The following is a 13,055-nucleotide window of genomic DNA, read 5'->3' as shown; positions in this document are numbered from 1 at the left end:
GAGCACATCGAAACATTAACGGAGCACAGCTAAGACGTAAAAAATAAGGAGCCTCTCGGTAATTCCGCTCGCTCGTTTGACACGACTACACAGCGTTTCCAACGTAACCTACTGTGATGTTGTGTGTTAGCAAAGCGAGACGTGGTGCCGGGTGTTTCGGTGTAACGAGCGACCGTGTTAACTGATGACTCTCGCTAGAATGCGCCCGCGGTTTTTGTAGTGATGGCAGCTGTTGAAAACACGAAAAAAACATGTAAAAAGAAAATATGTTTAATACGTTATATATTCGTCTAGTGCTCTTTGAGTTGATAAATATAGATTAGCAAAGAAGCTAGTGATTTATGAGGAATTTGTAATTATGATACAGTTTAACTGGTTGAATATTAGCCACTTTCCGATTGAGAATAACGGTGTAACATCACCAAAATAGGCTATAGGTTTGTTTCCCACGTTATAAAAAATGTTACAAGAGTGCATAATTAAACTGACTTAAAATTAGAACTATTCTCTTTTTTAACAGCTACCGTCACTACGACAACCACGACTCTTTCTTCTGAGAGTCACCAGATAACACGGTCACTATTTAAAGCGAAACACCGGGATGAGGAGGATCCCGAGCTGTCAGCGCCCAGACTGAAAATACTGACAGAAAGTAGCTTAAATACTGACTGAAAATACCTTCACAGGAGGAAGTCACAGTTCATACGAAGCTGGTGTATTCCACATCACGCATAATACGTTTCCTCTTATAAACACCGTTAAGTGAAAGTGTTTAATCCGATTATTAAGAGCCGTTAACTTGCCGACCGTTGAAGAGAAAATGATAATTGACTCCGGGAGCCGGCTGCGCCCGACATCTCGCTTTGCAACGCGAGATTAGAGCGTGGTCACATCAGGGTGGAGGTCAACTAAGGGAACTGACCTTACTACGTGATACTCCTACTTTACTACACGACCCCCATGACCCTTGAACCCTAACCATCCCACTGCTCATGTCTAACTTCTTACCGCAAGCTGTTTGACTAATGAACACGGCTGATCCTTTCATCCCACACACACACACACACACACACACACACTGAATGTGGCCTACTGTTACAACAAGCATTGCTACTTTTTGCTGTGTTTGCACATTTTTATTTTGCATATTGCACTTTATTGCTCTGATAGATTATTAATGTTTTATCTATGTCTTAAATTATTTTTAATTGTCTTAAGTGCTATCTAAATTTCGTTAAATTGTTGTCTGACCCTCAATATAATGACAATAAAGCTAGTAAACTAAACTAATGAACATCAGAGGGTATGTAGATAGATCTTGAATGTGGGTGGGTACACAAAACAAGGGGTCTGGGGCGTCCTCTGCCATAAATGTTTTCAATTTGAATCCCATGTCCTGTAATTTATACATACATTTAGGGACTATGGTGATACAGATCCAGGAAATAATGAAGTTGGTAATGATATATTGTGCCAGAAAGTACTATAGTAACAGCTATCTAGACTGGTCAAATCTGGACTGGTTTATCTCAGAGGCCAAAGTCTCTTTAAAACACAATTTCAGAATTGTGAAAGCTTTATTCTCTTTGTGAAAATGCAATAAAGGCAAATTTCACTGTTTCTTTTCATACTGTATGTAGACCACTTTAGACCATGCAGGAGTAGATGAACAAACAGTGATCGTCTGTGGAGATGATGCTGTGTGGTTAAAAAATAATAATAATACTAATAAACAAATGAAATGAAAGTAGGGGAGAATGTTTAATGCCAGTGTAAGAACAGCCTATAGAATAACATTCTGAGAATATTGAATGAAAATATGAAATCAAGCTCAAACCTCTCCACGACACAGGCACCACCTTTAGTTTCAGATATGTAGTGTCAGCCTGCCGCACAGGTCATACGTGCAATGTATTCAAATAAAAGAGACAATGGGAAATCTGGTGACAGCTATTTCAGAATAAAACACTTTGTTCTGTGGCCAGTGCAAAGATGAGGCCTGTATGTATACATATAATAAACCAAATTCATTATTACTCTAAAGTTTTTATTGCTTCAGTGGAAGAACATTTCTCACCAGCATCAGCATCTGTTGAGGAATGGTGGACAACATATCTCATTAAAACTGTGAGTTTCAAGCATTAAGTAATATAGGCTACTTATTTAATGTCTATGAATAAAAGGTAATTCACTCCAGAAAACTTGTAGCTGAATGTAGCTAACCTTTAACAATTTGGTGGAACATGGAAAAATGACCCTGTTCTTTCTTCCAGATGTTTGTTCATCTTTTTTTTTTTTTTTTTTTAATCTACAATGACTTGGAAGGACTTGAGGAGGGTCTCACTAGCATTTGGTCAATGTTCCATCCAAATACACATTCACACACAACTTTAATGAAAAGTCTAAAACATTACAGACAAGCTCCTGTAGTTTCTGGCAAACACTTTCACTCGTTCATCAGTTTATATACTGATATGTAACAAATAAACTAGATCATATGGAAGAGTATTTTGTCTTGATCTTGAGTCATTATACTAACTTATGCACAGTAGAATGTAAGTGTAAAAGGGGGAACAAAAGCAACATTTATTCAAGTTTTTAATTTTTTAATTAATACGATTAGATATTCCTTTATTAGTCCATTCATGGGGAATGTACATTATTACAGCAGCAGCAAGTGGATAGTAAACATAGAAAAATCATCAATACAAAGAATAAAGAACAATAAATAATAAGTACACAAGCAATAAAAACAATAGTAGTTAAAAATATAGTTAAAATAGTAGTAAGAATGTGCTTAGATATTGTGTGGAACTGTACTGCTGGGATGAATGACATTCCTCCTAAAGGTATTCAATTGATGATGTGATGATGGTGCTGGACTGCATTTATTGTTTCTGCACTCATTGAGCTTAGTCAGGTTTTTCCTTTATATCCTTACCAAATCTGTACTATATACATTTATTGACAGCTGTTTTATTTGAAATATCAAGTATGTGTTTGAGTAATTCTTTATTTTACAAGGCTTTTATTTCCTAATCTGAAGGTTCCTGGAAAGAATTAGAAGTGTTCTATCTAAATAATTATTGTTTTTTTATTTGTGTCTGGAAACTTGATTGTGAGGTTGTATGCTTGCCTGTGGACAAGAAGCATGTTCAGCTGACTTACTGTGCACTGATCCAAGACTATATAACAATGAACTGATTCATAGTGTGTCATCTGAACTCTTGTGTATTTGAGGTGTTTTTTCTAGAAATAGGAACAAATGGCATCATCTTTTTCAATCTTTCTAAGAATTACATCAGCTCCTTTCTAGGAAATGAAGGAAACTATAAGGTCCAAAATAAAGTGTAACCATAAGTTGTCACTCATCTGTTTGTATTTATATCAATACAACTAAAACTGTGAAGAATGAAAAGTGAAGTGTTGTGGGAGATATTCTTCAAATGTCAAATATTTGTCATTATTTTGCCTTTAAATCATCTTCAACAATAAAGGTTATTGATCAAATGACATCTGCATCTATGTTTTTATGTATTTAGTTATATAGTTCTATCCAGCCACTACTGTCATATAGCTGCTGATAAGGCTACTGGCTCTATACTAATGTAACTGCTGCTACTAAACACATGACTGAGCAGTACAGAAGCCCTGTAATAGAGTAATACACCAACAGACAGGAAACTAACACATGAAGTGTGAAGGATCCTTTGATTGAGTTTCATTTAAACTATTTCACATCATGTGTTCAATGTTATAATGACTCAGTAACAGAAGGACTAACTATCCTTAATCCATATCATTACATCCAAATATATTGTTATTTATAATATAACAAGACCAGGGTTGTGAATGTTACTTTGGAAATGTAATAGATTACGGATTATTTAAAATGTAATAAGTAATGTAACTATTTCAGTGACTTCATCAAAGTAATGTAACTTATTACATGTGATGACTTTTCTAATGTTCTAACCAATGTTTCCAGCTGTTAGGGGAAGTGTTCCCATTAAGCACCAAAATCTAAGTTCAGCTGTTTTTCGTGGATACTGACATGATTTATAAGAGAGATCATTTCTTATAAAGCAACATTTATCTCTCATTTGAAAATCTATTCATTAGTTCATATAGGTTTTGGAATATAAAATAAAGATATTTGATGAATAAAGTGGGTTTAATTAGTACTGTGACTCCATTTAAGTCCATGTGTGCTCCAAATAAACCCACCTCATGATTTATTTACTAAATATAAAAAATATTGTTTTCAAAGAATTAAAAACAGCAATATATGTATTCAGTAACATGTTAAATCTTAAAGGTGTGACTTCAGATGTAACCTCCTTTGTAATCATCATCATTTTCATCAGTAACTGTCATTTAATGACACATTTTTTCTCAGTAATTGTAATGGATTACATTTACAATTACATTTGTTCTCCTACAGTAAGTAGCTGTTCTGTTAATATGTTCTACAGACTGTGTCATTACAGTATATATCAGTGAGCAGGACAGCTTTAATACAGTACTGCATTACATGATTTATACATAAGTGTAATGAAATAGAGGATAAACATTTAATAAAGTAAAAAACAGACTCTCATCTGAAAGTATTAAACCATAAAATAACAGAAGTTGTATCCATGTGGCCAAAACCTGCTTACTTTAAATACAGTTAACTCACTGATGTGTTCTTAGATCATTTTAACCAGTGGGACACTTAGCAGCACGTTGTTACTTCTGTCCCATCTACTGATGAGATGTTTCCATTACCAGAGATAACTGTGACCATTCTTAAGGATCATTTTCACATTCTGTTGATGCCATACAGACAATATGTCCACTGCTGCTCCTGAAAGCATCACCTTCTTCTAACAATTGGAATAATTTTCTAATCATTTATTATTTGCAACCTGATTCAATTAGTATTTTAGTAGTACAGGGGTTCCTCAAGGATTTGTGAGCTCTACTTTTTTATTCACTGTTTACACAAATGAGTCCAGAAGCCACCAGACAAATAACTTCATCATAAAATTCTGTTATTTTAAGCCTGCTATAAGCAGATGTTAATACACACTTTTAGGGTCTGCTGTGAGAAGAGTCATCTCACTTTAAACCTTACTAAACTGTAAAATTGAGAGTAAAATCAACTTGAATTAAACGAGCACATTGACTGTCTGTGAGGCAAATTAGCCCAAAGATTACATTTCCTCCTCCGACTCGGATTGTTTGGTGTGAGTAGTGAAATGATGTTAACCTAGGTATCCTGATCTGATACGGCTTAGCTTCCTGGTTTGGCTCCCTCACTACTCAAAGCAAATCTAAGATAGTCCCTTCAAACAACCTTTCTAGGAAACAGTAATCAAACAATCTTATCGTATCTTGAACGAAATCTCACACAAATATGTACTCCTACCTTCAGGCAGGAGATATAGAGCCTTTAGGTACAAAACTAACTGTTACAGCTTCTCCTTCCTTCCAACATCAATTGTTCTTCTTAATAATAAACAGCCTGCCAAATTCCAATCTTAATTGAATTATGTATTTATTAAATTGGAACTAAAAACTTGGTCCCTGCCCTGTGGTTTATTGGGTTATTGTACCTTTACTCATTGATTCTTTAGGGTGAGCTACCTTGCGCACAGCAGTCTCTTGTATAAATCAGTTCCAGCACAAGTCACTTTAATCTATGTGCAATATTTCTTATTATGTTTAGTGCAATATCTGATTGGAAATCCAGAAAGCACAGTAATGTGTAGACTGTCACTTATGTCATATGTAAATTGAATGTGATTGTAGCCACTATAAACTGTTATCTTGATTCACTTTGATTTGATTTACATGTACACTACTGACTTAAAGTGTCAAAGTAAAGATGTATGTACACCGCAGTTTTACATAAGCTGGTTATTAATATCTCTATATTATTATATAACTACATCCAAGTTTTTTCTGTATTAATATGCAGTTATTATCACTATTATGACACTTTCACCTGTAGCTTCCTTACCATGTTTTATGATCCATTGTATTAGCTGCTGTCTGTAAGTCATTCCATAAACACAGTCCTACTTTTCCTAACATTACACATTTACACGAGTAAGCATTTAGTGAAATATGAAGTTTGATCAAGACAGAACAGTGTGTTTTGTCTTAGTGTGAGTATGAGTGTGTATGTGAGTATGTGTGGATATGCAAAACGAACAGCTGTACTTTTATGTACAGCTAGGCTGAACATGAATCTGTGTGTATGTAGGAGTTATGTATATGCACACATGAACATATATTTTAAAATCTGAACACCACACTATGGGAAATATTGTACCTGCCTGCCCACATCCCTGTTCTGTTTCATTATATGTTTTTTTTTTTTTTTAAACAAAACTAAAAACTTAATATATTCTGGTTATAAAAGACAGAAGTAACAATGGAAAAATATTTAACTGAACAAGAAAAGTTTGAGACTGGTTTGTCGAACAGTTGGTTGATGTAAAATGTGAAGGAGTAGTTCACCATACTGGATCTTTGCTTTCATTGTGAGAGTGACATGAGATGATCTGTATCAGTCTCATGTCTGTCAGTACTGAGCTGCAGCATAAACACACCAAACCGCAGCACTCTGAGACGGATCTAACTGAACTAGTGTATTCCTTAAGGCTTGTTGACCTGAGACAAACTTCAGACTGGCTCAACATGTTTTCATATACCTACAGAACACTAGCCTATATTGATATTGAAATATCTCTTTGTGATCAGTTTTTTATTCATTTGTTTATAATTTACAGGAGGGGCGTAACATCATTATAGTCATATATAGGCTATATGACTTCTACAACTGACAACTGGTGTATACACGAGAGGTGTTGCAAATAATGTTATTGGGGGGAAATCCAAAATGTATCATTAAAAAATTAAAGAATGTATTTATCAACTTCAACAAAGTGTCAAAAAGTAGCGTAAAGAGGACAAAGTGTTTACTGTTGTTCTACACTTCACTGTTCATTTAGCCTACTTCATTGTCATGAATCTGCTCACACTGATTTATTATTTACATGATCTACTTCTTCTATTTGAGGTCATATTGTTTGTACGAACATGTAGATATTTAAAGGTTATTACAAAGTGTAATTAAAACTCTTGAAACGCTGTGACATAATTTTAAAAAAAGATGGTAGTCTAATGTATCTTGTTTCTTCAAGGACACACACATGCAAACACACACACATACACACACACACACACACACACACACACACACACACACACACACACACACACAAATGCATTTCTTTCTCTTTTTTTAATCTTCGTGGGGTATTCAGAGCAAAACATTCTTTGTTTAAAGGCACATGCAGTGTATATATCATTCTGTCAACATATGAACAGTATTTTCAATAGTTTTTCAAAAACGATTGTATCTTTTATAATCATTTAAGAGGTTACTGCTTCTTAGAGTATTCCTGTAAATTCTGCATGTTGTCGTTATTGAATTATTGAAATAAGAAAGGGGGAAAGGCGGCTCTATTCACCAACTACAACGATAAAGTAGGACGGCTGTTGATTTTTATTTGGCGTTTAACCGACATAGTTTGTTTGGCTCGCTGATTGATTGGCATTTACTTTAACCAATAGTATGAGAGCATATAGCATAACCGCGAGCGATTCAACCAATGCCGCGACACTGGGCGGGGCTTAATGCCCACCTAACGTAAGCGTTGTTAGTAGGAAGAAGAAGCCGATTCTGGAAGCCATTACGTTGCGCATATCTATTGAGTAAATCCTACTATTTTTGCGTACAATACGCACAGTTACCTCTCCAAAAGAGGAATTTCTGCAATTATGGCATCGGTCGCTAAAAAGAGAAAAATGAATTTCTCGGAGAGGGAGGTGGAAATTATAGTAGAAGAAATAGAGAAACAAAAGCACACACTGGTTAACCACTTCAATGCTGGAGTCACCCACATGGCAAAGAATAACGCGTGGGTGGACATACTGAAAAAGGTGAACGCTGTCACCACCTGTCCCAGAGAGTTACCAGAGGTGAAAAAGAAGTGGTCCGATATGAAGACGGAGGTCCGGCGGAAAGTGGCCCAGGCGCGGGCTGCTATAGAGGGAACCTCCGCTGACTGCACTCCGGTTCCCGTCATCCTCACTGCCATGCAGCAGAGGATCTGTAACCTGCTGGGGGAAGCCACCATCATCAGTCTACCTGCGGGAGACTCGGATGCTGAGATCAGTCTACCTGTCACAGTGAACACAGCCACCACCGTCACACTAGCAGACAGTAAGTTGACTAAAAGTTTCAGTGTGAGCATGAACGGGATGCACTTCCAAATCCAGTCAGAGGAGATCATGTGTTGCCCTCTGGTGGATCCATCCTCTCAGCTCAGTGATTGAACCTTTTTTTTGTTTGTTTATGTGATGGATTCCCACAGAGCTGTCACATTAACTCAATGCCCTTAAAACTACACCACCCAGCATGCTTCAGTGCGGTCACATTTTAAACGGGTACATTCATAAGAGATCAAATAAGAGAATCCTTTATTTGTGAGGAGATGGACATTATTGTAGCAGCAAAGTGCATAGCAGAAAATAGAAAGTGTAAGGAACAATAAATGATAAGTAAGTGCACAAACTATACAATTACAATAGTAGTAAAAAATGGTAACATTATGTACAAGAGTAATATTAGTGTTGAATGATAATATATTGTCATTGCACAGGTTTTAAAGGGAAACAATAAACATATAAGATAAGATAAGATATTCCTTTATTATTACCACAGTGGGGAAATTCACAATATTGCAACAATGGATAGCAACAATAGAAAGAGCATCAATAGAAAGAGTAAAGAACAATAAATAATAAGCAAGTAAATATATATATATAGATATATATAATATATAAATACTAACTGGACTCATTGATACTAGTTGTATAGAATAATATTTGTTTTCTAGAAAAGTGTGTGTGGGAAAAATGATGAACCAGTAGAAATTGGACGTTGCCGGCGGTAACCAAAAGCCAAGCGAGGCACTTGAGATTAGTGCCCAGGGGCCCTTATAGGGGTACTAATTCAGCCTTGGGGTCAGGGGTTAATATAAAATGTGTGTTGGAGTGAGAAGACGTTAACATTAAGGTCTGCAGATATGAATGTTTCAGGATCTGCTTTACTGTAGCAACATGGAGTCAATGAATTCATTTCCTGTTACTACTTTTCATTTTGATTTGTTATCACACTCCCATAAAGTTTGAAAAGAAAAATAATAGTAGCAAAGGCTGAGATATTCTGACATGGTTCAACTCCAATAACACTGTATCCTACAATTCCCATAATGCAGCAGTACCACAGTGTATTTGCTTGGTATACAGTTTGAGGGTGATGTTCTCAGATTGAATAAAGTTCTCCATGTTTTTACCAGTGAACTAACATGGAAAAATAAGTGGAATGCTCCTTTTAAGTGTCCGTCATCCCAACATGAAAGAAAACGGATTGAGAAAGCTCCTTTTTTAAAGCTAAATATCAGAAATAAAATGCAGTTAAAATGAAATCACCGGTATAGACCCCTTGCAAACCCTTGCTTTGTTCTGCCCTAACTCTGTTATCTGTAATAACTTCATCGACAGCTGCTCCCATCCTGCTTTCTCTCTCATCTTCTGCAATCATTCATCACCTCTCCTTTTCCTTGTTGTTTCCTGGTTCTCTGACGATTAGGCGTGGTGAGGACAAATGCAGTCTCTTTGACCTTATAGTTGCATGGCTGCCTGTCCTTGCCCCCCCCCCCCCCCTTATAGATTTATATACATGCTCTCAGCCAGTGAGAGGCAGTGTGGATGCATCACTCCTACGTCTCCTCCACCTCCTCCTGGTTACCCGTTCCAAAGAGCCACATGTGCTACTTTTAGAAGAAAAATAAAACAAGTGTAATATGATGTAGTGTTTTAGATTGTCTCTCTTCTTTTCTTTGCCTTGTGTTTTCAGCTCATTCTCTATCTGTGCGTATTTCAGCTCTTCCAGCTGGCACAGGAGCAGTGTGTGATGAAGCAAAGCCACTGAATGGTGAGTTATTTTTCATTCATACATGCATTTTAAGCAGGCAGATGAAGCCTTAGATGAATGTCTGTCAGCTTTTAAAGAGAACATACAAAAGGTTCTGCTTTTCAGATGTTATTCTTCCTGTTTGATTTAAAGAGTAAAGATATTGTGGAGGGGGAAAGGTCTGAAAGGTAACTCAACAAGGTAACAAAACAGCTGCTTAAGAGTTAAATAGTTCACTCTGCACTGTGAAAACATGCAGGCAACAAAAAAACCTAAATGTTAAAAGATATATAAACTCTACACAGAATAGTAATTGGTTTTATATGTATAGTTAATATGGAAAAGTTCATTTACCTCATTAAGATCCTTGAAATGACGTTTACTCCTTCTCCCTTTCATAAATCTATGAATATACACATATTTTGATTTTTTTTAAAAAAGAGTTGAAGATAAGATAAGTTAAGTTAAATTAGATTTGTTAAGTGAAGTGAAGTGATCCCCATCAGCTATTACAAGTAGTAATAGCTAATCTTCTTGGAGACTCATACATAAAATACATGATGAAGTTAGCGAGAAAAACAATAACTAAATAAAATGAAATACAAAATGATATTGATCCAAGGCTTTGATATATGCCTTAAACTCAAGGTGAACACAGAGAAATGTTCCTCCTTCAGCAGATGAATGTGAAAACAAACACATCCATCATTCTATACAGAGCAGCTTAAACATCACAGTGAATAAAAACAATAAGCACATTTTCTTGAGTTGAAAGTTGATTTTGTTTCCTATGAATTTAAAATGACCACAATATACTGTAACCATTTAGATCTGTACTGTAAATAGAGTTGTTATTATGTTGTATCACTGGGTGACACAGCCAATCACATGACTTATGGTGACAAAGAAAATGATGTCATCACTATGTAGCTTATATTATCTGTGAAATCGCCAAATATATGAAATTAGGCTTCAAAGTTGTCACCTGTCAATCAAAGTCACCACCTCTACCAGAAACATGAACGCTATGTCTGAGAGCTTTCTGCTGCTAACTCAGCTGCTAGCTTGGTGGCTAACTCAGCTAACTGGCTAACTGTAGACTGTAGTAGTAGTAGTGTGTGCTTAATGTATTTATACCTCTACAGCAGCAGGGGCGGGTTTATGCTAACGCAGCAGTGATTTTCAGACCCGCCCACTAAATCCTGAACACAGAAATCTTGAAACACAGTTTTTGAAGCCTAGCTCCACAATTCAAATCTAAATGGTTGAAATGCTTTTTACATTTTTCTTTACGCAGTCTTTAACAGTGTGTAATGACCTGAATTCCGAAATCTAGGAGTCAGGACAACAAAAGCTTGATCACTCCCAAGCAGGACACAACCAGGAGCTCTTGACCTGAGAGGCCTCAGTGATACACTCTGGGGCCAAAATATGTCAAATCCAACTGAAGTCAACAATAATTTTGTTGGTTTATCAGAGAAATGCACAAATAGACTATATAGACTGCATAGTATTTGATGCAGAGGTGTATATGGGACAATTTGCGCTGATTTTCTGTCTCTTTTCCAGCCGAAACAACTTACCACGCACTGGAGGACGGAGGCGTGGTGGAGTACTGCACCACCACGGTCGGCGAGCCCACTCCCACCGTTGTAGCGTCGGTCGAGGCTCCGGTAGAGATGCTGGCCTCGTCTTCGGCTTCTTCCCCGCCTCCTCCTCAGGGTCAGGCCAAACCTCAGGAGCTGAAGAGCCGCATCGCCCTCAACTCGGCCCGTCTGCTACAAGAGCAGCGAGTCACCAACGTCCACATCCGACAGATCGCCCAGCACCTGGAGGGCCAGAACGAGCTGCTGCAGATGATGCGGCGTTCCCAGGAGGCTCAGGCGTTCGCGCAGGAAAGACAGGCTCAAGCTCTGGAAGGAACCCAGGCCGCCCTGCTGGCGTTAGTGCAGATGCTTAGGCCTGCTTTAAAAGACTTGCGTAAATTCCTTCAGAGCGGCACTGAGGTGGCAAACTCCAGCAGCAGCAGCACAGCGGTGGGAGTTTTGGCCGACGGGGCGGGAACAGAGGAGCAGAGCAGGCCCAAAACACCGCCACCGCCTCCACAGCAAGCCGAGGAGACACAATAGACTCTCTGTGTGTGTGTGTGTGTGTGTGTGTGTGTGTGTGTGTGTGTGTGTGTGTGTGTGTGTGTGTGTGTGTGAGAGAGTGTGTGAGTGTGTGTGTGTTTGGGGCTCCTGCCTGCATTGCACATACTGTAGAGGAGTCCATGCACACAGACTTCAAAGAACCATGAAGAACATGTCAGGAGTTGCCTTAGGAAGAGCATGTACAGAATTTTATCCGTTTTTATGATTTTGTCACAAAAGAGAGAAAAAGTTACGTTTACCACATGTTTTTTACTTTTTACAGTCTGTCAGTGTTTGACAGCGTGTTTATGTTATTTAATTCATTGGGTTTGATATTGAAAATGATGTTTTTAATGCAAAGATGCAGGAGTTTATCAGCCTGATGCAGGTTGGATATTGGATTCTTAGTTTGTGTAACAGTCATCCTGCAGTCGACCTATAAAATGAAGAACAATCAGTCTTGTTTTTAAGATTAGAGTCAGTTCAGTTCTTCGGTTAGTGTGTACCTCCAATTCACAAGTGAATAAAATTTGAAGAAAAAAATGAGCTGCATGTGTTTTCATTATAGGCTGCATCACTGATAACCAATCAGAAGAGATCAGTGTGTGTAAGCTCATTTTATCACTGATCAATCAATCCAACTTTATTTATACAGCTTTCATACAGGTATCACAGTTTATAATAAGACAGAACAAGTAATAATATTAAGATGAGTAAAAATGATGAGGGAATAAAAACAAAGAAGAAATTTAAAAGGAAAACTGAGACCAATGCACACAAGATAAAATAATGATAAAAAAATGTTTAGAAAATGTAAATAATGTAAGATAAGAGAAAAATAATGAGTAAAAAAACTAGGTTAAAGTAGATTAAAAATAAAATAAAGTAAA

General features: G+C 37.1%; 1 protein-coding gene across 1 annotated transcript; it reads left to right on the top strand.

Annotated features, from left to right (window-relative positions):
• The first annotated feature begins 7,438 nt into the window (after nt 1-7,438).
• Nucleotides 7,439-12,460, top strand: naif1 (nuclear apoptosis inducing factor 1). The gene is made up of 3 exons (XM_053339363.1): nt 7,439-8,281; nt 10,007-10,057; nt 11,606-12,460. Exons 1-3 carry the CDS (start codon nt 7,837-7,839, stop codon nt 12,163-12,165), a joined length of 1,056 nt encoding a protein of 351 aa, XP_053195338.1. The 5' UTR covers nt 7,439-7,836; the 3' UTR covers nt 12,166-12,460.
• Nucleotides 12,461-13,055: the final 595 nt, after the last annotated feature.

This window comes from Scomber japonicus, chromosome 19 (assembly GCF_027409825.1).
Source record: "Scomber japonicus isolate fScoJap1 chromosome 19, fScoJap1.pri, whole genome shotgun sequence".
Classification (NCBI taxonomy): domain Eukaryota; kingdom Metazoa; phylum Chordata; class Actinopteri; order Scombriformes; family Scombridae; genus Scomber; species Scomber japonicus.
Note: the sequence above shows the minus strand (reverse complement) of the source record. Positions and strands in the feature narration are given on the sequence as shown.